This window comes from Agelaius phoeniceus, chromosome 7 (genome assembly GCF_051311805.1).
Source record: "Agelaius phoeniceus isolate bAgePho1 chromosome 7, bAgePho1.hap1, whole genome shotgun sequence".
Classification (NCBI taxonomy): Eukaryota; Metazoa; Chordata; class Aves; order Passeriformes; family Icteridae; genus Agelaius; species Agelaius phoeniceus.
In genome coordinates, this window is record NC_135271.1 from 27,673,368 (window position 1) to 27,699,005 (window position 25,638).

General features: G+C 37.2%; 1 protein-coding gene across 7 annotated transcripts in view; it reads left to right on the forward strand.

Moving 5' to 3' along the window:
* The window catches only part of ZNF385B (zinc finger protein 385B), a 149,583-nt gene that overhangs the window by 37,476 nt on the left and 86,469 nt on the right, over window positions 1-25,638 (forward strand). Inside the window, exon 1 of one of the 7 annotated variants that reach the window (XM_077181359.1) lies at window positions 645-1,139. The exons of 4 other annotated variants lie outside the window; for them this stretch is intronic. In XM_077181359.1, coding sequence (XP_077037474.1) covers window positions 1,115-1,139 — 25 coding nt within the window. In that variant the 5' untranslated portion in view covers window positions 645-1,114. Of the gene's footprint in view, window positions 1-644; window positions 1,140-22,846; window positions 22,866-25,638 lie in introns of those variants that run through there. 2 more of the 7 variants (XM_077181361.1, XM_077181357.1) reach the window with 2 other exon arrangements.

A 25,638-nucleotide genomic window follows, 5' to 3' on the forward strand; every position in this document is an offset into this window, starting at 1 on the left:
AGTCTAGTTGTGGTTACATCTGTCTTATGCTGTGTATCTCTGGGTTTGGAGTATGCACAGCAACACATGCTCTCTTACCTTTCTGGGGAAAGAGAACCTATGAAGTACCTGAAAAGATAAAAAAGATGTACATTGTGAGAAGTCCATGTGGGAGTAGGAATAGCATGAATTTAATAAGCCATGAAGGTTTTTCATAGTAAGTAATTTAAAATTAATGTTGTTTTGAAAGAATGAAGGCATTGGTCATGCAATTTCATGCTTTTAATGATATTTTTATTTCGGTAAAAATATTTAATCTGCTAGACTGTGCAGGTCTTTGTTGGGTCTGCATTCTAAATGTTTTCACCCAAATATTTATTATACTTTTTAATGGATATCCTTGTTTTTAATATTTAATAGACTTCATTTGGTACATGGTTAAAAAATACTTACTTCATTTGCATAATTTTGAATTAATCTTATTTAGAAAAGCTTTAAGGAATCATAAATTTTTATTGCTGGATTTCCTCCCCCCCCCACCCCCCCCCGGTAATGAACCTCATCACAATACAGGCTGCTGCTCATTCTCCTCTGTCTCGTGTTTGTTGTAGAAAAGACAGAGCTATTTTTAACATTTACACAGTCTAGATAGATGATTCCTCGTTCTGTGTGGTTTGGAGCTGAAGCTGTAGAGCCTTTCATAATCATATCCTTTTATCTTTTTATGGTTTGCTTGAATTTGATCTCTGTAGCTGATTCCATGCATTGATAATGAAGGCTTGGGTTGCCTGATTCTCAGCATAAATTCAGGCAGACTTCTAGTTTGACAGGGCTCTGTGTTTCGGTAGGCATGAAGATACAGAACTGAAATTGCTTTGCTTTCTTTACAAATGACTCAGAGTGTGCTTGTCCTTCCCTAAAATGTTGCCAGCGTGTGAAGGATTTTCAATGAGCAGTGCAATAAGCCGGCATCTGGGAAGGTTGGAGGCTGCTCTGCTATAGCAGTGAACTGTCACACAGATGAGCAGGGCTGGAGCCAACACTCTGTAGCACCGTAGATCATATTGGTCACATACTGGAAGTTTTGTTTATGTAACTTGGTTGCTGTTTAACCTGCTTAAATAGTATTGCCATAATGTGGAGTGGGCTTCCCAGTAGAGGTGAGTCTGTTTTTTATTATTAAACTTCAGTGAATTGCTTTGTGCTACGACATTGAGTGGATGCTTACATGTTTGGCATTATTTCTGTGTGCAGTGCATTTCTGTTTTAGTTATTCCAGTGGAAAGGATAATAAAAAAGGCAAGGCATGTAATGCATCTTTTTCTTCTCTTCTTATTTCAGTATTAAAAGTAACTAAATATGTGGCAAGCTCCCTTTCCTTGCTTGCTGTTTGCAGAGGGCATCTTTCCAGTAGGTGACTTCCTATGCATTTTAAATGTTTTTTGAATGTTGGTGATGCTGTGTTATTGTTGTAGAAAGAAGCTTATTAGCAGTGTGAATAAATATCTCTTACCAGAGCTTGCTTTCTGGCTTGTTAGATCTCAAAGTATGGTCACAACGGTGTGTGAAACACAAGAGCTGTCGGATTCTCCAGATAAACTAAAAAAGTAAAGAATGAAATAAATTGTATACAGGATTTGACATATTACGTATGTCTATCATTGTTAATATTAAAAGTTATGATCTGTCATGCCCAGAACAGCTTCTAGTAATTCATTTGCACTGACAGCTTTCTTTGAGAAGGGTATAAAATTACTGTTGCTCTCCCTAACCAGTTAAATTTGAGATTTAGTGCACCAAGTTTTATTTAAGGGAACAGATAGTGTGCTAAAGGTAGCCTCTGAAGTTCTAGTAGCAAATCTTTAAGCTTGAAAGCATTATCATAAACTAAACAGACTTTGTACTTGCGTGTTTAAAAAAAGGGGGTATTATTGAGAATTTCACCCATAGCAGAACAAAAAGGAAATTAGTTCAGCTGAGTTACTTATTAAGCACTGCTATTATGTGAATATTGAGTTGGTGAGGTGAGACCTCATATGATGATATTTGTGTATGCTGATAGTATTTTTTAATAAAAATATTTATTATTTTTTTTCTTCCTTGCTATAGAAATGTCTGTGCTTACTATGTAAAGACTGCTGTGGTTTTTTTTTTTCTTCTGAGGAACTAGGACAGCTCATGCTTTTTCCTGCTAAATATATTTATGAGGCAGCTGTTTTATAGCTTTCAGCTCCAAAGTTATAGATAAGTGTGTATTTGTTTGACAGAAGATTCGAGAATTTCCATTTACTGCCAGTACATGTAAAGCTTGGCTAAGCAGACTGCATCAGGAGCACACACACCATTTGTATTAGCCAATCTGTCTTTGCAAGTCCCAGGGCCACTATCTTGCTAGAAGCCACTGTGTGCTTTTGAAAGCATGAAATTAGTTTTATACTGAGCACATAGTTTCTCATTTAGCAGTTCTTTTTATGGTAATGGTCAATTTATGGTTCAGTGCCAGAATTTTGGTGTTCTGTCAAAGCTGATAGCTTCTGCTAAGGTGTTCTTTGGAGATAAAGACAAACAAACAAAATCCAAAACAACACCCCCAACAAAAATGCAGTTTGTGGTGGGGATCCTAGGGAGAAGCAAATATAAAAGAAAGTTCTCCAAATGACCCAACTCTTGATATTGCTGATAGCATTTTGGAATTATTTTGTTGTAGTATTTCAGAAAACATTTGTCATTCATGACATGATATTATTGTATTAATTGTCTCCTTTTATACTCCATAAGTTTTTTTTGTTTTCACTTTTTTTCCCCCGTGACATGTAAAATTGCTGTCTCTCAATGCTAATTTTCTCCATGTGATTATTCAATCATTAAGGTCAAAATGCACTTGAAAAATGTATATGAAACACCCTAAACATCCAGGATGATTTTTAGATAGCAGCTTTAGAATACCTTAGGAGCTTTTCCCTTTCTTTAGGAATCTATAGAAGTCAAAATTAGTTGCTATTAAAACCTTTGTAAAACCTTTTTTAATACATATAATTCATAAGTTGATGAACCAACTTATTTTTAACCTGGGTCTTGTTCTTGGCAGGTTTTTGTTGTTTTTCTAACTATGCCAGATTTGTGACTCTTCCTCACTAGAAGCTATGTTTGATGAAAGGTTACGGTGGTTAACATTGTGCACTTCACTTGGGTTACTCTCTCTAGCCTACATTATTCTCTCTTGTATATAGGCAATTTAAAATTGCATTGTTTTAAACCTAGGTCTTCACAATTCTGACTTGATCCTGAAATAAGCATTTTTTAATGGAACAATATTTGCTTCTTTACTCAGTTTTGTCTGCAAGGAGCAAATTTTGATGTTGCTTTTTTTTTTGTGCAAGATGTTGTTGGCTCTAGAGCTGGTAGTGTTTCTTCCAAGTGCTGAGGAGAGATCCTGTTCCACCTACTGTTATGCCTTCCTGGGATAAGAAAAAGCTGGAGGTCATCATTCCCAGAAGTTAAGAAGTAAATGTAAGCTGGTGCACCCATTTTTTCTTACTCCATCATTGTGGAGGAGAAGCAGTAGAAGCTTTGGAGATGACTGCCCTTTGTCACAGGCACTCGGAAAGCACAGCAGTCCCACTGCAGCCAAGGTCCCTTTTCAAAACCATGTTTGGGTGCTTCTGTAGTCATGCAAGAGATGCATACTGGCAGCCTAAATATATATTGTTGTCATTTTAGGACCTCTGAGTAGATTTGCTTGCTACTCTTCAGTGTGTGTTTAAAGGCTACCAGGCAGAAAATATTATGAACATTTGGAAACAATGTGTGTGACATGTTGCTACTGTGGCATATAAAAATTGTTTTATTTCTCTAAGTGCTTGAGCTAGAATGCCTTTCTTTGTCCTTTTATTTTTTGGTAATTCTTTGTATTATTGTGAATATAAGCTTGCCAAATTTCAATCTGGTTGATTCTTTGTTTGAAGATGGTTTTTGCAAGGTCCTTTTAGCCTTAAAGATCTTGCATCTTCTCCAAGTGTCTTTATTGCTGCGTGTTTCCTCTTCTGCTATTTCATATTGGTAGTTCAAGTGAGAGGCAGAGTTGGTGTGTTTGTCGTGCTGGACAAAACTACTTCACTTCTGGTGTGGAGGTTTATTTCTTCTGTATCCATTCTCCAGCTATTTCTGTATCAGATTGTCAGCTATCACATGGCACTGTAATTTTAATTTCTTCTCCTTTGGAAGACATTAGTGTTAAAGTATGGTGATCCTCTGCTTTTTGGGAGTTTTCAGGAGGCAGCAGCTTCTCTAGTGCCAAGATTACTTTACAAGGAGATTCTGAAGAAGAGGACACAAAGTTAAAAGGAAAAGGAGTTATTGGGGAAGTGGTATGTTGTGAGCAAATCCATGTTAGTCACTTGACTCAGGGATCCAAGTCTAGCTGAGCTCTCAGTGGAAAATTTGAAATTTGCTTTTTTTAGTGGAGGTCACTGATGAATCTTGCCAGAGGAGCTGAGTGCACTGAGAACTGTAGTTCACTGTAGCAGCCCTGTGGAAGCTTTACTACTGAAGCTCAAGTTTATATGTTTTTTTTCTGTCTGTAGGTTAAAGAGCCAGAGATGTTCTGGAGGTCTCACCCAGAATGTTCAGCCAAGAAATTCTCTTTTTTTTTAATCTGCTTTCTGTTCTGTTGGATTTTGAGCAGTGCTCATAACATGACTCTGAAGGGAAAATAAACTGAGTAACTTCCCTCTTTCACATATGCTTTTTTGTTCCTGTAAGGATTTTTTTTTTTAAATTATTTTTCAGTTGGAAGTGAGGAAAGCTGGGTGTGTTTTGATCTCCAGAGGTGTAAGGAGAGTGCTTCTGTATTGATACCAGCAGTCAGGGCAGATGAAAGGCAATATTCCTTAGTCTTGGGTAGGTTCGAGACCTACACTGAAGTGTTTGTGTCTCTGACTGAGCAGTGAAGATCATGAGAGGAGATGAGGAAGTCTTTTTAATACTCTGTGAATAGAGGAATACAGCTTCCTTAAGGCTTGAGGCTGTAAAATTCATATAGTGTGCTACAGGAGCTACTTGAGGGAAGGGATATGACTGAAAACTCAATGGACAAAATCTTTCATTTAAGCAACTTGTGAAACTGTCAGACTTTGGGCAATATTTTGTGTTATGATGCATTTGGTAATACCACTTGTTAGTGTATGGGTTGCTCTGGATGGTGTAGGAGGTCTGTGTTCAGATCACCTGTGTTCAGGTGATGAAAGGATGTTTCCAAGCCAAGGGACTTCTGAGGTTACTGTAGTGTGTTCTGTTTTGGATTTTTTTGCTTGGTTTTGCTAGCTGTTCACATTGGTACTGTTTATGTTTTTTACTGAGCTGGAAAAATATAAACAGTACCAATATGAACAGCTAGCAAAACCAAGAAAAAAGAAATCCAAAATTGAATATACCACAATAAGGTCTCCAGTGTGTGAGTTTCCCTTTTGCTTGCTTCAAGCATTCTGTGATGGCAGAAGTTGAAACACAGTGCCTGGATTTGGAACTTCCACCTGGGGGTCTCAGTTTTCCTCAGGATATTTCATAGTAGGGGTGGAGAGATGAAGGGGAGGTAAGAAATCCATGTAGGAAGTTCTTAAAATTGTCTGTTTTTCTGCTCAAGCTGGATTCAAAATCTTCACACATGTGCATTTCCTCTGGCTCAGCCTTGAGTGTTTGCAATGATGACATCCTGAAATGTTTTTGTGACTGGGCATTTAAATATCATCAGAAATTGGGGTGCTTTTTTTGTTGGGTGATCAAACTTAGGTGGAGCATGGAGAAAATAAAGAGGTGGGGAAGATTCAGAGGCTTTAGAGTGGCACATCTGGATAAAGAGTCACAGAAATCACTTCATCAAGGAAAAACAGACTAGTTGGAAAGGACAGAAGATTATTGTTAGGAATTGCATTTCATGTGTTGTGGCCAGGTTTGTTAGCGGTACCATTCGAGCCTGATGCATCTCTAGTAAGGTTCTGAATAGTAAAAATTGATCTATTAAGTAATCATTGTAGTAACCTCTTTTTAATGAAACACAAACAGCACTTAGCTCCTGTGTACCCAGGTTACTTCTGAAAATAAGATTTAAGCTTCTCAGTCACTTTGGCTGCTGAGTTAAGGATGAGACTTTGAGAAAAGCCAAAGCTGAAACACCAGGAATATATTGACTGGGGAGTTAATCTTTATGAAAACAGCCTCAGGTTTTGGGTATTTTAAACGTGGTTATAAAGAATGGAAACTGGTATAGTTCCAGATTTGTTCTTGGTAGCTATTGACAGAAACAAGGACAAATCTAGCAGAAACAAATAAGAATATTGTTGTCCTTTTATTTTAACAGTTGCAAACATTTACTCATTTTAATAATTTACCCTACCTAATAAGTATTTCTCCTTCAGGGGAAAATTGCCTTTTCTTTCAATCTTCCTCCAAACAAACAAGGCAACTTTGTTTCAGAGATTTTCAGACTACCTTTGCAGAAAAAATATTTGAGTTGATATTGTTCAGTTAAGTGTATATTATACTTCTACTCTGATTATTAGTTATTGCATGGTATCTATGCTTAATTTGTTTATTTTTTTGCTTAAATTCTTGGTAGGTGATGGAACGCCAGGCACAATACTTTGCCTTAGACTAAATTCAGTTGTTTTATGGATTTTACAGTTTTGCTTCAAAAATACTTGTTATGATTATCCAGACTTGAAATCAGTGGATGAATTGGGCAGATAAAGCTATCTGTATTTTTAAAGTATTTCTACTTTATACTGCTTTTCTCATTTGGAAGCTTGGTGTTGATACCCTGACTGCTTCAAGTCATCCCTGCGCAAGGTTGATGCAATGCATCAAAGCTGTTTTAACTGCTTTAAAAAACCAAGATAAGAATCCTAATCTCAGGAATTGTCGTTCATTAATTGAATATCTGCAGAGTGGAGAGCAGGGCTGTGTTGTTTCTGCTGGTTGCACATTAGCAGTCTGTGAGTTTCATCCATCCCATGCCCGGGGTGATCATTCCCAGAACCAGCAGCCGGGCACAGGGGAGCTAGCTGCTCCAGCCCCTCTGAAGGAGCACCTGCTGTGCCCATTCAACCCTGACCCCTCTGTGGCAAAGGCAAACTGCTGGGACAACACTAGGAGTTTGGAAATACATGGGAGCCTGGATGAAAAATGGCAATTTTTATTCTGTCTTGAGTGGTCAAGTACATGCAGCTAGAAATTACATATCCTAAAATATGTCAAAATAGCAGCTTTTAGTAGGCAGCTGAGTAATGTTAAACGGCAAGAAACTGCTGTGCTGTTGTGCTACCTGGCCAGAAATTGAAATCCCTTTACTCAGTATATTATTTTCTAGGCCATCTATTGCACGAACATGTTGTTTACTGCCTACTTTTAATTGAGTTCTTGGGTCAGGAGAAATTGTTATGCAAAGTCAAGGTTTCAGGAATTGCATAGTTGGTAGAACAGCCAATAACAGTGCAGACAGACAGAGGCTTTGAGGAACCAAAATCACTTAGAAACTCTTTTTTCCCCTTTCTCCTTTTCCCTTTGATGTTGTTGCTGAATGCTAGTGGAACATGATGGTACTGCTGTGGTGTGGAGTAATCAGCTGCTAGCACAAAGCAAGCGAAGCTGCGAAGTCTGAAGGGACATCTACCAATTAACTGAAAATAATGAGAAAGTTATTATTGTTACACGAATCAAAGTTAAATTGTTTCCAAGAAATTTGGAAGTCAATGCATTTGTAAGCCATGTATGGTCTAGTATGACAGCTCTGGTATAGGCAAAGTCACAATCAGTGCATCCACTGGGGCTCACAGACTCTGAGGACTGAAGGAATCACCAAGACTTATCTATTCTACAATACTGGACAAAATAGTCTCTAGCATTAATTCCTTTAGGAAAGAGATTGCTTTCCCAAATATGCAAGTGTTTGCTGTTAAGTCCAATAAATCTGCAATTGAACTAGAACAGAATATTTAGAGATGCATTCAAGTTCAATTTAAGGACTTCAGGATGTGATGAATTTACTTGTTAAGCTGTTGAATTGTCTAAATAAACCTTTGCCCTTGCAGTTAAGAACTGCATCTTACTGCCAATTGAAATTTTCTGATTATGTGCTAGGAGGTCCCTTTTCCTCTCTACTATTCAAGAACCTCCATGATTGGGTACATTCTCCTAATGAAATGGCAAGGAATCTTGATTTCAAATCCGACACTGTTTGTATTAAGGATGCAATTACAAGCAGGGATTGTGTAACATTTGAAAAGGTTAATATTACTGTTTTTAATAACATGATTTTACATCTGTGGCCTCAGTGACTTGCCGATGAATCAGAACGACAGCTTTGCCTCCACAGTCGTGGACTGTTGGGTCCTGGTGTTTAAAGTCTGCACGACATCCTTGTAACTGGAACAAATACTCTTTCAAGCAGGAGTGAGTTCATAAAGCTCTGTCTTTGCATCAAGTTAGAAGCATGATACTGATAGCTCTCCAGATTTTCTGAATTTCTGTTGTCTTTTCCTCTCCTCTAGTTATTTTTGACAGGCAGGATCAAGCTTTTCTCTATGAAAAGAGAGTGAAAGGAGACTAATTTCCCAGTTCAAATTCCTTGCATATGGTATGGACTGCTTGTTTTGCTCCTTTTAAGAGGTTGGACTCTGTTCCTAATACTGTATTTTAAATACTGAAAGGCAGCTATGTAGCAACTCTGTCCACTGCTTGGTACCATCTGGGATGTGTGGTGAAGTTTGTCACTCAAAGTTATTTTACCAATTCAAAAAGAAAAAATGCATACTATTTTAGCTTAGTATTGATGCAGGGTTTGTACTGGCATAGCTTTATCTGATTTCCTGTATGTGATGTGTGCTTATCATGTTGCCTAATTTTCTTGGTGGCCGTTTCAAAAGCTTTCATTGATCTAAAGCATACCTTCAGTGAAGACAGAAGGTGGAGAATAGAGAATCTAATCAGCTTGTAAAGGCACTGTGTACATGATTTACCTAACAGATCTTTCCTCACAGTTTTACCTAGGTTTTGGGACAAGAATATCTGTAATCTTACCATGTAAATAATTTTGTTGAGTTTTTATGTTTTTTGCATACATTAGTACTGACCTTCATGCTTAGCCATGGTCTTTTTCTCACTTCATTGTATTGTTTAGGGACAATATCATGCAGAGTTATGTTCAGATTATTATCCTTGGAATGTCTTTCCCTCCTTTGGAGCATGTCCCCAGCAGCTACATGCATCTATCCACAAAGACTTCTTTCTGTACTTTGTGGCAAGAGTGGGAATATAGCATAAGCATACTAATTTATTTGGACAACTGGTTCCTGCCTGTTTTACCCTTTTACTTGATGTTAAATGCTTACAGTTGGGTTGCACACAACTGTCTTGAGAAGATGTACTGTAAACAGGCTTGCTCCTAAGCCTGTGACTATAATACTAATACTAATCTTTCTAATACTTTGCAAGCTGGTATTCAGTATTTCTGATTCCAGAGAGTATGCCGCCAGAATATGGGGTTTTTTTCTTCATACTAAACTTTCTCTCACAGAAGTCAGAATGAAAAGGCTCTATGAATTTAAGTATTGCTTGGAATTTATTTCTGCAGTTTGCTTGAAACTTGACCTTTATCACTTCTGGGTCAGGGTATGTGTACCTGTATTCAAGATTTTGAGAGAGCTGCCCATGAATAAATCCAAAAATAACATGGTTTGAATTAAAGAAGAACATTATTTTGTAGCAGTATCTAAAGTGAAAATGCTCAAACTAACACAGAAGTAGAATTCTCTTTTGCACATCACTGAGTGTCTGACAAAGTTGGTCACTCCTGAATTGCCTGCTTTTTCTCCTACTGTGTACGCTTCCCTCTACTTTCCCCTTCTGAAGTCAAGGAGTAACCTCAGGGTAATTACTTTTTTTTTTTCCCTGAAACATAGTCTTACACTTTTTTATTTCAAATTTTACATAGTTGTGTGGTAGTATTTTGTCCCCTTCTCTTAAATTTTTCTTTTAGTTATCAGAGTTTGTAATTGATTTTTCTCTACAGTGAAGTACAAATGTGGTGTACTTTCCTGCAGCTTACATTCCTTTAGCTGCAAAATTAACTGAAGTCTTAACTTCGAAAGTTTGATTTTTATTTTTTTTTCCTTTGGTAAACAACTATTTTTATGAGCCTTTTTAATTGAGGTTGATAGTAACTGCTGAGAATTTTTTTTTTTAATAAAGCATTTATAGAAAGGTGAAAATATTTTCCTTCCAACTTTTCACAAATTTTGTGAGCTTGGATTGGTTTCTCTAAAATGACAGCACATGTTTTTCCTCTTTCATCATCTCTCAGTGGCACATATGTCTGAGGCTTCTGATCTTTGGCTTAAACTACTGTTAAATTTTCATTATGAATGTGCCACCTACTGGAGCAAAAGGCCCATCAGCAAATATTTATTAGTGTTATCTTGTCCCAGACACATTTGCATAGTAATGTCTTGCTAGATTCCTGTGCTTATGGTTGTCAAATCTACACTGCTTTTTGTCAGCCTCACCATAGGGTATGAAAATGGTAATAAGAATTGGAGGGGATGTGGAGAATAAAGGTTTAATAACATGCCTTGGAAAAAAAAAAGAATTGATATGCTGAATTATAATGAAAAATACCTGCCTGAAACTAATGTCCAGTAAGGGAATCTGAAATTCATAGGTACTCTCAAGTCTTGATTTCATGACGTAAAAAACCCCAAAAACCAACCACTTAATTGTTCAATAGAGCATTGTAGCAAAAAGAAAATTTAAACCAGATTTTAGATTATGTAGTAGTTTTTTGTAGTTGTTGTTTTAAAAAAAAAAAACCACCTTTGGTCTTGTCTTGGCATAGGATTAGTCATGTTCATCTTTACAAATGAGATGCATTTTGCTTTGTGCTTGTTGTCTTTTGTGTTACCATAATGAAATGAATGATTATTTGTATTGCATATCTATGTCTTAAGAGCTAGAGTTCTATTGTGCTAGACTTGTACAGAATTATGGAAAAGACTTATTCCCAAAATTTTTAAATCATCCTTTGAAACTTAAGGCATTAGGCCAGTAGTGCAAACTAGAAGAATAGAGAGGTCTATGAAAAATTGCTCTCCTAAACTTAAATGATTTTCTTGATGTTTCTCATGAAAGTGAGTGCTTTTTTGGCAACACTTGATTCTATCACAGTAGAAAAATGTTTAATATATGAACAAAACAAAAGGAGGAACTTCCTGAACATTAATCTGTTCTGCTGCATTAAATATTAATATTAAATTTATTTTTACTGTAGGACAGTCTTTAGCTTAGGCAGGGTTGTCTTTTTTTTAATTGAGCTAGCTATGATGTAGCCGATATGTTAACAAGACAGCTATAAAATTTGGTGGTTTTCCTTACACAAGTTGCCGTTTATTTTCCATGCCTTGCAAGTACAGCTCAGCCATGAGGGCATTTGCTTTTGAAAATGAAGAATGAGTCAAGGAACCACCCTCAGAAAATGAGTGTGCAGTCTAACAGGCTATGAAGGAGGAGACAGGAGCTCTCTGATCTCTTCCCATCTCAAGTTGTGGTGCATGTTGCAAACACCAAGGTTTCCAGGTCCTCAACGTCAAATGCAGAGAGTCCAAACTATGCTTACTAAATCTTAAATTTCCATTATACTTCAAGAAAAAATATAATTTACTTAAATCTGGAGTTTTTAACACAGATTTGTAATGATCATAATCAGTGTCCTTGTACACTGCCTGCTCCTTCATTTCATCTCTCTAATGCTGTTAGACTGTGTTTTGCTCTGAATGTGCTAGGATGGTGTTACATATTTATTTGGTCAATATACCATAGATAATGAAATGCAAGTACCTGTGGTAGACTGTCAAGGATGTTGGAGTGACTGCTAATAGGGCTCTGTGGCACTGGGATGGCACACAAATTGGCAGGAGATAGTAGCACAATACTGTTCTTCAGGTCTTGAACATATTTTTCTGTGTTCCAGGGGGAACTTGAATTTCCTGGTCATAGATATTGCATTGCCTAAATTCCCTTTTCTTTATTTGATAATTGAATGACCAATTTAATATTTCTAGGTGAGGGAAATTTAGATTTTATGTGGAGTAGTCCTGCTTATGAAAAATATAAATTACTTTTCTTTCCTTTGGTAAGTGATGATCAGAATGTGTTGTCTGCAGTTCTGTGCAGCAGGCCAGGGTGTATGCCTGGCCTCACTCCAGGCAGTGAACTTGGAGTGTGCTGGGGCAGTGCTTCAGGAAGCATGCTGCTTGCAGGAACCCTGCTCACATTTCCATTGGCTGGACAAGTAGGAACATCAGCTGGAGTCATTAATATTGTTGTCTTTAGGGGTGCCTGTAGCTGATCTGCCTGCTTTCCCAGAATAGGACACTGAAGCCAGTAAATAAGGCAATAAAATATTTCACACCTAATAAATTTCATAAACCAAAAGCAAATAAAATCTAGGCAGTTCTAGGAAGAACGCAGTTGTTCCAAATGTTAAGAGATTAAGGTAGTATAGAAAAGACAAGGATAAGAAAATGCACTGCTGTTTTTATAGGAGGAGGTAAAGATTGTATCTCAGGAAACTTCTAAAATGCTTTAAAATACTTCAATAATGAAAAAAACAGAAAAGGGAAGTAAATCCTAAGCAATGTCTGAGAGTAAAAACATTTAAAGTACATGAACATAACTCAACAAAATAAGTGGCTACAAGAACATATCCCAAGGAGGTATTCAAAATAAGTGGAATACATCATTACAGAAAATAAACATTAAAAAAAATCAAGTCCTGCATGCATTTTTTGGGCATATGGAACTGATTCAAAGCCTGTTTCTTCATAACTGGGCTTTTAAGAGTAAAGAAGTTCCTTATCTGTTATTTCCTACATTAAAAATGTTGTTCAAAGCATGATTTGGTTTTTTTGTCAGAAATTATTTTTTATTAGTCTTTTTTCTTAATAGGTTATATCAGCTTTCTTTAATTTTATCATTTTTATAGGTATATATGTGCGTTGATATAGTATATGGACATGTAGCATTAAAAAATAACTAAAAATAATTTGAGAGTACAAAACTAAGGTGGACAGAGAAGCGATACACCAGCCATCCTAATGTATTATAAATTATTTCAGGAAATTACAATTGGGGTTGTGTATATTCATAAAAAATGGCATAAATTATTTGGTTCTTATATCAGTTTGTATCCTGTTATGTCCAAGCAGAGGAAGTTTGGAATTTTGCCTTGGAATATGCAAAATTCAAGATAACAGTCTAGCAGGAGTGGAAGAGACAGGCTAGTTGAAGTCACTGAGAGAAATATGCAATACCTGGTTATTTTTTATAAAATAATGTGACATTTTACTTTTAGCTTTTTAAAATATGACAATTTTTGTAACGTTAGCATAAACTACTAAAAAAAATCAAAAAATCACTTTTTGAAAGAACATCTGGAAGTGTTTTGAAAGTCAAAGACCCAAACTTTTGATTCCTGTAAATAATGATGCTTTTTCTAGGGTAACCTCAAAATAAACAGGTTTGCTTACCAATTGTATGTTGTAGCCATAAATAAAACATAATTTTATTTCTCTTCCAACCAAGAAAAATTATTTGATAACTACTTTTCAGTCATTCATATGTAAGCTAAACAAGTGCACATAATATATTCTATCTGTGACATTATATTCTCCTTATCACTGTCATAGCAAATGACAGAGAATTGCTTAGAGATATTTTGAGAATTTCTTACTTGCAGTTCTTCTCTCCTGTGTACAGGAGGGAATTGCAAGGAAGGTTTGAGGAAGTAAAAACACCAATTCAAAGTATAGGATGTATTTTAGTGTGGTAGGGGGCTTTAGGTGTAACAAATTTGAACATGTCTGTGTCTCATGCTTGTTGCATTGTGGTGGTGCTTTGGATGTTTGGTTTCCAGCCTCATTAATGGTGACCTTTATGGCCCTTGGCAAGCCATAAAATTATTTCCACTTTTGTCAGCTGAGAATGACTTGGCTATTTGTCAGCATCTTGGAGAAGTTTCAGACTCACATGCTATCAGAAAAACTCCCTCCAGATAGCACTCCTTGTGGACAAGGATGGCTTCAGCTGGGGGACTGGGTATTGCTGACCATTTTTGTCATGCCTCTTTATGATAAAGGATGACTAGGATGGTCCTTAGCTGCATTTGTGAAACAGTGACAGCCTTCCTTGTTTAGTGTGCTAGATAAAGGCTGTTCTGCATTTATTCAAGTGCAGCAGATTGCAAAGCTTCTCTGTGAAGGCAAAATGACCTGTGCCTAGATGATAACTCTGGTTTTCCCCTGCTGCCAAAGGAAAACCTGTATATCCACTGCTGTGAGCTGAATTTTTTGTCAGAATCATTTGGTTTGAATAGTTATTTTAATATTCTACATGGTTCCTGAACACAAACTGGTTTGGTTTCTTCTTCTGTCTTTTCCAAATATAGCAGTTAAGCACCGAATTGCTGAAAATAGAAGCTAGGTAGTGCAATTTGCATCCATGGCAGGTGCTGCTGTCTCCTTCTCAAATGTTTTCTCTGGTGTGTCATTAAGCTTAGCTCAGCAGTGGCTGTTTCAGGGTGTTCACATGATGAGCAGGCACGCTGCTGTCATTGCTGGTACTTAGTCCCTTTACAGGCAGTACCACGACTCTGACTTTATTGAAGGGAAGCTGCTCCTGTTTGCAGGGCTCGTTTGTGTTTTCAGCATTGAAAGGTTTGTGATAAGGTGGCCATCAGACAAAGATTTCCCATGCCAGGGGTGGCATAAGGTGTGATCTGCTTGTGAGAAAATCAGTTGATGCTCGCTTTGCAAAGAGGACTGCTTTGCAAAGAGCCTTACAAGTTCAACATCTAAATGTGAACTATGCCAGGGCTTGTCATTGTCAGGTGGTGAGAGCTCTCCCACGACTCATCCATGCAGCAAGTGTTGGTGTGTTCAGAGTGCAGGCCTTCCTTCAGGCTGTGCAATAGAGGGGTCATCATTGGCTGCAGGCCAAGAGAGTTAATTCCTGCACTTCTGTTTAATGAGTTAACATCAACCCTAATGTAGATTTTAATTCTGGCTTAGATGGTTGGTCATAATTATAATACCCAGATGCTTCCATTATTTGAGCATTATTTTCCCATTCTCCTCAGCAAGCTGTGCATTACCCAGGCTTAATGGGGGTGTTAGGAACACTAAGCACAGCCTTACAGCAGTGCAGCCCCACCAGATGCAAGAAGCAAAACCAGAACACTGTCAGCTTGTAAAGCAAACCAGAAGTTGCACTGCAACCAGGGCAAATATTTGGCTAAAAATGAGCCAGTGTGTACGGCTGTGCTGTAGAGACCTATTAGCCATATCTGAAAAGAGCTCTGAAGGACAATCCTATTGATTTTGTTCTTATCTTGATGACCTTGTAGGTTGAGTTAATGGTTTCTAAACTCAATTGATGAGTTTGTGGGGCAGTTCTGTTTGTCTCCACTCAAGGAGAAAGGGAAGTAGTATAGAGTTGAAAAAGAAACTCTCATGATTTTGTACATTCTCTTAAACTTCAATATGTATTCTAATTTGCATGGGTGTCAAATCAATGTAAATATTGTAACTGTATAATCTAGACAAGACTAAAATGTAGTTCATCTCATGACTTGGAAGTCATCTGGAATTACAATAGGCATCATCACACTTGGCTGATAGACATTTTTAAAGAAGCTGGAGTTTGACAAGGATGGGGAAAAAATGAGTCTGCTCTTACTGATGTAAAAACCAGGCTGTTTCTCACTGTGGTACTCCTGTGTGGTTTGTAAGGCAGAATACATTTTGCCTCTCTGTAGATACTTGTACCTGGAGAGGAAGCCATTCTTTTGGGGCAGTAGGGCTGCAGAATCATCTCAGGGAATGATCTTTTGTACCAGATCATTAACTGATTTAAAAATTGTCACAGCCTCTCTAAATCCAGACATAAAAGCAAGCATGCAGAATTTCATGTAGCTACTGCTAAGGTACATCCTGATTTTCAGCTCCCACGTGGCATAGTGAACTTCACCTTCATACATAATGTTGTTAAAACTTGGATGTTTTATAGATGAAGTGGCTGTTGCTCTCTTGTAAATGTTAACTATGAGAGCAGTCTCCATAAGATCAAGAGGCACTAAGGGATAATGTAATTGGAATTTTTCAAACAACTCTATCTGTTTCAGAATGAAGATTCATGATAGAAAAAATAAGACAAAGTATATCTCACAGTTTCAGCATAATTAAGATTTTTGCCAGTGATTATTATAGGAAAACTTTCTTAAATATTTTACCCTTAGCCATTTGAAAGTTTTGATGTCAGATGCGCAGGATTTTTATTCTGCAGCTACTTTATTAAGCTCTGATTCCCAAACTTCTAGCTAACAAAGAGGACCAGAGCTTTAATTAGCATGTACCTGGTTTTTTCCTATTCTCTCCTAATTGAAAGATCCTCAAGTCAATCAAGATAAGGGGAAATTTTGTTAAAGCATTAAGCGTTTTGTTCTTACTAAAAAGTTGAGGGAAAAACTGTAAGAAATTACATAATAATATATAATTCTATAAAATATGTATAAAAAGTAAAATAAGGTGGGGGAATTCACTTCATTTGATATGGATTTAAATTATGTAAATAAATCTGCTCTTGGTAACTTCCACATTAGTATTTTCTTCAGCAAGGTGGTTAAAGGTGTTTAAGTATGACCTCTGCCCAGGCAAGGAACAAAAATAAAAATAACAACAAATTTAGAGAAGGTATAAAGGGGAAATAGGGCTTGCATTTTTACAGTTTTTTTTTTTCATTTCAGGTCAAGTAAAATTAATGATAATATGTAGAGGCTTCTCTATAAAAATTCTATCTAGCATGACCAGTATTAAAGCTCTGTTTTAACAATATTTAACAAGTAAATTTAACAAGTAAACCCTTGACCTCTATATGTTACTGAAAAGAAATCTTTGAAATAGTCTTAGCAACATCCACTTGATGTATTATTTGAAGGTGTCTGAGCAGGAAGGCTATATCCATGTTTTAAGATAGATTTTTGTATTAATGAGCTGGTCTCTCATTTCCTGGGCCAGTATCACCTAGCACAAGATTTTTATAATGCCTTTTTCTTTCTAATTTAAGTGCCAGGGCTGCTAACTCTCCACTGCACAGAAAATGGTTCAAAGCAGGTGTAGACCACTTGGCTGAGAATTTATTACGATCTGTCTTTTTATCTTATCATGTGACAGAGAGGAAATGATTTTCTGTTGCTTTATGTTAACATGTAACAGAGAAAGTGGATGTGAGGTTGCAAGGTGTATTTCTGTGCTAGTCTTTGTCACTGTGTTTCATATATGAAAATAGAAGTTTCTGTGAAGGATTGTGACAAAGCTGCTCTGGCTCTTCACTGCTTCTCCAGTTTCAGTCTTGATCCAAACCTGGCTCTGGTAAGGAACACTTGTCTCATTAGTTGGTTTTTCTCGTCAGGAGCCATCAATGCTGACCAAACAAATTAACGGGAACTGTTTGGGAGGGGTAGACAGAAGAGTGCTTGTGTGCCTGACACCAGAGAGATCCAAAACAGAAATACTGAGTTACCTTTTTGCTGATTTCTTAATGCGGAACTACTGATATTTCACAGCTCTCTTGCTGCCAATCTTAGGTGTTTATTTACAATTATAGGAGAGAATTGCTTGGCTGAAGGTTTAATTTATTTCCAAAGATTACAGGAATTTTCTGTAGGGGTCCCTTTCTAGGTTCAGGAGGTACTCACATCTTCCTTGTGGTTTATTTGAGAATGGCTGTCCTGTGCAGGTTAACCCACTAAGGACAGAATATGCTTCGGTGGTCGGTGTTCTTCAGACTGGTGTTGAAGGATGTAAGCTCTTGGCTTGTAGGATTTGACATTGAGTTAATTATGCAGGCTTTTCCTTTCTCTGAGTTACCTTTTGTGTGAAACCTATGCTCCTTTCTAAAGTAGTTATTTTCTCATGTACAACATATATTTAGTGATTTGAGATGCCAAATTAAACCACTTACAATGTGTGGTGTTTTTTGTAGTTCAGTCAGTTTTACTCTTTCTCAAGTTTCCATCTCAGGAGAAAATATTTTAAAGAAAATTCTTAAAGATCTTAATCTATATCTAAAAAATATGGAATTGAGAAGAGGAAACCTAAGATTGTTTTTCTAAGAGGAACCATTTTTGTTCATCTTTTACCAAATCTGGTTAACCAGTAAATTTTCCCCTGAAATCAGTGAAATTAAAGAAAATACCTGACATGCTCAGTAGACCAATGGGCATGAAAACCTAAAAATGTGTGCAAGATACAGAAATAGTAGAATTATATCCCAATTAAATAATTGTAGATACGTTAAAAGCAGGTGAGGTTGTTATTTGTACTGCCCCTTCACTAAGTGAAGGCACTTATTAATGTAATTGTTTAAACCAGAAATATTGTAGAGCAGATAGCAAACCCATGCTACACAGTTAATCTGTCCAGACAATACTTTATTTACATAATCCATTTATATATTTATTCATATTAATTTATAATTTGTTTCTGAAGGAGACATAGAGAAGATCTTACTGGAATTTTTAGTGTATTGGTAGTCATTATGATATCTTTCCCAGGTGTTTAGTATGATTCTACAGCTGTCAAAATGAGCAGACTTCATAAACTGACTCATTTACAGAAAGTGGCCCCCTGCTCAGTTCAATTAAAACAGCCTTTCTAAACTTTCAACGTTCTATTTAAGAACACAACTATTATGATTTTTTTAAACTGGCAAATATTGAGTGATGTCCACCACTTTTTTTTGCTGAGGCCAGCAGGCCAGACATACGTACTCAAAGTGAGGGAATTATTAATGGTAATAATTTCATACATTGGTAGAGACATGATGTGTTCATTTATCCAGAAGACTTTTTCAAGGAGATAATCCTTATATGTTTAAAAGATAAAGTAAATTGTCTCAATTTTCCATTAAATTTAAGTGCTGTTAGGTCCCAAAGTGTTCTGTGGTGAGGGAGATACTGGCTGTCCTGCAGAGTCCATCTCATTCCTCTGGTCCTGGATGCTTGTTCTTCATGTTGCATGGTGTGCCAGTGCACAAAGCTTCCCCAGTGAACTGGCTGGCTCAACAAAAGCTGTCTTGTAGTGTCACTTACAAGTTGGGTACATGTAAGCCCATTCACTGGGGTAGGTTTTTCCTGTATTTTTTGGGAGAACCCAGCCTGTCAGAGCAGCCTAAATCAGTACTGTATAAGCAGGGGTGATTGCAACTGTGCTTCTGTACCATTCATTTAAAGGGAGTTTGGGTTGTGATTTCTTTTAAGGGCACCTCAGACTTAAACTGAGGTGAAGCTGAAGAATTGCAGAAAGACAGCTGGCCTAGTTTTCCAAGGACACAGTATCTGCAGTTTCTTTTGGCTTCTCTGCAGTTTCAGAGGATCAGTGCTTTGGGAAACTGGGTTGAATGGCAGATAATAGTGAAATAGCCCTCAGGAATAATCATCATATTAGGGAAGGCTTAGTCAAATGGCTCTACACTTTGATATTTTTATTTAGCTAATAATAATGTTGAAATAACCTAATTTGAATAGTATTTTGAAATTAAAAATGCATATGCATGCCTGTTGTATTAAAAATAATGTGATTCTTATCTGTTTTCTGTATGACGATTAGAAGCTCAGTTATGTTTTTATGGGAATAAATCTGCATCCTGTCATGCATTGCAGTATGTTGGTACTTTGCCAAAAGGGTGGCAGACTGCAGTGCTATGAATCTGTTGAATTCCAAACAAACTCGTTTCAAGAAAATCAGTGAAAATACATGCCAATCTGAGCAAATCAAAATTACTCCAGTCTATGATTAATTAAATGAGATTGCTTCAAAATTCATAACAGGTGCCTGAAATGACCTCGCTTAATGCTATCAGTGCTTTAAATATCTCCAGAGAACTTGGATTAGCTGACTGAGTACCCCCATACAGAAAGGGTGTCCTATGTGAGCATGTTGTCCTAAAGGGATAAAATGGGTACGTCTCAGATGCCCTGAAGGAAATACATACCCAAATGCATGTGATGAAAGGCAGCTGAGGTATCAAGGAAGAAACTTTGAGGTTAAAATTTCAAGATTAGTATTTTATCCAGATTGAGAAAGGGAGGATGTCATGTATTCAATGCAAATATAACGGAATATATATGGGATATATACAGAATGCTTATAAAATATAATAGGATTCAGAGTTAATGTTTCAGGATAAAATAGCTGCTGTACAGTGTTGCTGTGGTTTTTGAACTGTAGTAACATAACCTGCACAATTCCTGTGATGTATTTAGAACTGCTGGCTTTGGAAGCTGCAGAGCAAACTGATGGAATTTTCCATTGAAATGGTATAGGTGGAGGTTTGACAGCACAGCCACTGCTGCAGTGCTGTTCCTGGAGTTGGGGTGTGTTGTTTTTCTTCTATCCAATGCCTGGGAATTTTCAGCCAAGTTTTCATATATCTTGCACTCGTTCATGCACAGCTTTGGGAGCATATGCTTGTGTTTATAGTAGTTATATATACTTATGGAGTCTCAGAAATATTTGAATGACTGTGTGCATCTGTGAACCTGCAAACCTTTGAGGATGGATTTTAACAGGTATAAATCCACTTCTAATTCTGATGTGTCTGAACACATGCCATCTCTGCAAAGCCCATGTATGCAATTTGATGACTTTGTGAAAAAAGAAGGCTGGCAGCCAAGAAAAATTAACCCCATGTCTTTGTGTCAGTTAAGCAGTTTAAATGACTTTCACACCTAAGGCTGAAATAAAAATGAGCTACTACTTGTCACCATGCTCTGAGAGGCTGGTCTCTTTGTTGAGTAACAACATCCATCTGCTTCAGAAAAAATTTACTATAGCAAACTGTGTCCTACTACACCAATCCAGCTGCCTGACCACAAAAACACAGTGCAGTGCAGAGCCCTTGGTCAGCATCTCACGTGCATCTTCCATGTCCAAAATAGCCCTGGCATGGGTTTTGTGCTGGGTGGTTCCATGCTGTCAGCTTTCTTGCTTCCCATGGTCTGAAATGCAGTTATGCTGATGCAAGAGTGTATTTTCTTTCCAGCTGGCTTTGAAGTGGCTGCCATTGATCTGATATTTTGCAGATATAGATATACTGAAACCCAGACTCCAGGATGAGGTATTGTGCAATGCTGGGGGGAGGGGAAAAAAGACCAAAGCAAAACAAAAAAACCCCCACAAAACCCAAAAAACCTGGCTGCTAAATCAAGCATCACCAGAAAGGAAAAGGTTTTGGTATGCAAGAAGAGAAAACAAAGGAAGGGAAGCCAGTATGATCATAGTTATGAACAGTGGAGTGTGAATATAAGTAGAGAAGGGATAGATGGCAAGACCAAGAAAAGGAAAACTGAGAGAAAGTGACAAACAGAGGAGGGATTGAGGGGTAGGGAGTTTGTGAAATGTTCAATTCCTCCCCAGCTTGAAGAGGCTGTGTGGGAGAAGATTGGAGCCAATATACAGTCCACAGAACAGACATCTCACTTCACATTTACAGAGTATGGGTAGAAATTAAGTTTCTTGGATTTGCCTGTTAAGCAACTCAGCCCCTGAAGGCAGGAGACTTTCCTCAGCCTGTTTTATGGTTCTGGCTGAACACAAATGAGCAGAGTCATACTATGCCATACCTGCACCCAGCTGAAACACCTGGCTTAGAACTAGGCTCTACAGGCTTCTACCCCTGCAATTTATCAGAAGTGATTTCACCTCTAGAACTTCCTGTTGTGACCTGCCATTAAACAAGACTTTCCATTCAGGAAGGAGGTGGTAAATTAAAATCTGAACAGAAAGAGATATTGATGTTTTGGGTAAGCCTTCCAATAAGATCCCTTAATTAGTGAGACTATGAGTCATGATTGGTGTTTTTCAATGTGGTTTAGGTTTTTTTTCCTGTTTCTTCTTGCATCAGGATGCTTTCATAACAAAAATCTCAGATGGTAATTTGGAGTCAGTTTGAACTGCTAGCTCACCTTATAATATACCTGAATGCATTGCTTATTTCTTTTTTTTCTTATACCTTCACTCTCTTATTAAAACTGTCTTGATGCTTTTTACCTATGTTCAAACTGTTTGGATATTAGTCCTTGCAAAAAAAGTTTGATTTGTTGGGGGGGGTAAAGGGTTTGTTTGTTTGTTTTGTGGTGTTTTTTTTAATAATTGCTGAGGCTCTCAGTCATTCACAGGATTTGAATGTATTTTAAAGCTAAATAATGTCTCAGAAGGATGTGTTGAATTTGCCTTTTCATGTTGGTGCTAATGTCTTCCTCATTTTTTGTTGTTAATGCAACATTTTTGTGGCTGTGACCCACTCTGCTTCTATTTGATGACTTGCTTAAGCCTGTTATCCCATAACAACAGAGGATGCTGACTAAAAAAGTTATCCATGTGGAAAGTTTTATAGCACCTCTCCCAAGGCCTTTATTGGGTTTTCATATTTCCAGTGCCAAAGGAGTGGATTTCAAGTGGATTTCAAGTTAGACAGTCTTTCAAGGTATTCACCATAGTGAAGTCAAATAATTTCTGTGGAAACCAGACAGTTGTTCTTACTGGTATAAACATATTCCACAATATGCTTCCATGCCCAAGTTGTAGAAAGTTCTTTCAGCAACCTGAATCTGTTCACCCTGCTCCCTTTTCCTCTTTTTCTGAAAGTGCTTATGCTTTTCTTAAGAACAAAAGCTTCCCCAACCTGACCATGTGCAATTCTTTGCATCACAGTTTGGGAATTTCTGGAGCATGAGTGTTGCCTGTTCCTCAGTGACAAAGTGCTTTGCAAATGGCATTGGTCTGGTGAGTCTTTGAGGGTTTTGTTTGTTTGGAGGTTTTTTTTTAATGGTGTGTCATCACTTTCTGAAAGAAAAATATGTATGTCAGGAATAATGTCACCGGGGTCTATCTGTTGGGATAGAATAACTGCTTTTCAGCCCCAGTAAAGATGACTGAACTAAGTAACATTATCAGAATAGAACATGCTTATTAGAAGAGATTTGTCATAATCTCTTCTAATAAGAGGAGTACGTCTCACATACTTTCTTTTTGACTTTGGGAAAGTTACAGATACTTTCATTCACTCTGCATAAAAGTTGATGTATTTGTCACATGTATCTCTTTTTGTTATTGCTTACTTGAGCTATAATTTAGGTCAAGAATTCGTTCTGAACTTGTGTATGGAGTGCTGATGGTACTGTGTAGCTTGGTGTCATTTTAACACCTCTCACCGTTATTGTAATACACATATTAAAAATAATCAAGGATCTTTTTATATTATTTAGACTAGCTTGAAGCTGCTCATCCTCTGTGATTCCCTATATTCACATTATTTAGGAACTCTCAGTCATTATGACAAGCATAAATACTTGCATAAATATGAACTTGGGAAGCAAATGCTGGAGAAGAGATATATATGACTGTTAAAAGGTTGCCACTTCCAAATAGATAGTTTTTTAAATTCTAGATTTGTATGAAGGTTGTACAGGAATGCAATGTGGAGTTTGACACCTGAAAGTTGAGTCTTTCAGAATCTGTGTGCCCATGTTAAAGAGGAAGGGTTAAAGGTGTCTCATACACTGCATGGCAAATATCTTCTTCTCCAGTGCTTTGGAATACAAGATCCAAAGCAGAAAATAAGTTCATCATTCTCTTTTCCAACTGCAGTGAAGTAACTACTTACTGGGATGACTCCTAAAACATTTGCTGTCATCTAGACATTTTAATGACAAATTCTTAGATCAAAGTAGCAAGTGAGGTAGAGCAGTGGTGATTAACAGCTTGAACAAAAATAGATTTTACTGTGCATTTATAACTGGAGTGTCAGGCCATGGATATTTGTTAGAGCTTTGAAGGCTGCATACCTGCAGAACCTGTTGCAGTCTTTCAGGCTGGAGAAAGATTTAAGAATTTCTCTGTGAAGATTCCTGCTCAGGAGGAGAATTAAACTGACATTAAGTTCTTATGGCTGCACCATTCCCCATCATGACAAAGGTGCATGTATTAAACAACATGACATCTGGTTGCTATGTATGGAAATACTTCTATGCTTCATAAAATGGGGAATATATTTTTCATCTCACCAGTGTCCTGGGAGGAGCTGTTGAAGTTAAAATGCGATCTTTGAGGATACGCTGTAGGTAATTTTCTTTTTCTAAATACTATAAACTAGAACAGGAATAGTCTTTTATTATTTGCACTCATGAATATGTGTGTAAGTTTGATGCATCTGTGTAAACCAGATATTCAAACAGAATTTGCTCCATGTAAGTAAAAGTACAAGATACCAGTATGAGCTGGTAGGTTTTAATAGTCCTGTCACATATGCATTTCAAGAATATGCTAGCCATGAGGCATCTGCCTAATGCATAATCTGGGGCAGAGTTAAATACTGCTTTTCTGAATTGTCCTGGAGCCACACTTAGTGAGTACAGGAAAAGTACACCACACACTTAGTGGGTGACAGGAAAAGGAAAAGCTGTAGTACATATATGACTGGATGTGCAGATGTCTTGGTGGAGGTTAAGATTTAAGAGTTCAGGAGAATACAGTTGCTTGCCTCTGCTTTGAATCTGTGTCTGTTTGTACCACAATCCATTGTCATCAACTTGATGAGGGGAAAGGACTTAGAGGAGAATAATTGAATGCCTTTGGTTGAATACATTTCTGTTCTGAGATGTTTCTTGAAAGCCCTGATAGTTCATCATGTCTTGTGAAATTTATCTACAATGAAAGAGATTTAACTGTTGCCCACTGGACATGTGCTTGACTATGTCTTTTGCCTATTCTGTGTGCCTGTACAGTAGGATTAGGTTGTTCTACCTCACTTCTCACTTGTATTTTCCTCCTTCAAACTGGGATTGTGTTAAGTGCAGTGTATTAAAATACTACTCAAGCATGGCCAGCAGATTTCCCAGGGTGTTTGCTAGGGCATCAGTATTCTCCTGTCAAAGTTACTTCACTTCTGCTTTGAGCCCTGCTTTGAATTTTAGAAGCTAATTATGGGTGATTTGGCATCACCCATGCTTAAAAAATTTTGTATTACTGATCCTTTATTCCAATAAATGGGGAGGGTACTTGTTTTTTGTCTAATAAAGGTCCTTTCTTTTACATACTAGTCATTGGTTTAAGTCAATGTCTCTGGAGGGTGCTTCTAGTTCATTAGTGTAATACTCCACATACTATAAATGAATTGAAATATTAGTGAAATTCCTTCTATCTGCAATCATAATGATAGCATTCTTTTGCTGAAAATGTGTGAGAGAATATTAGGTGAACAAAGGAGAGAATTAAGAATCATGATGGGTAGTACAATAAGGTCAAACCTTAGCAACTGAGTTTTGTCTTTTTCTTAGCTTTTATATTATTACCTGATCTTGCCCATATTTTTCTTGGCTGCCCTTTAGTGAACATTTCCTGTAACAATTCTATATATGACTAGTCTACAGTGCACTGAAGAGAGAATCTTGATTACAAGAACAGCAAATTTTAAGAGTTGCTGGTGCATGAAAAGTGAAGGACAAAACCTAAAGGATCCAAGCATGGCTATGCAGAGAAGCCTTTTATGAATTTGACA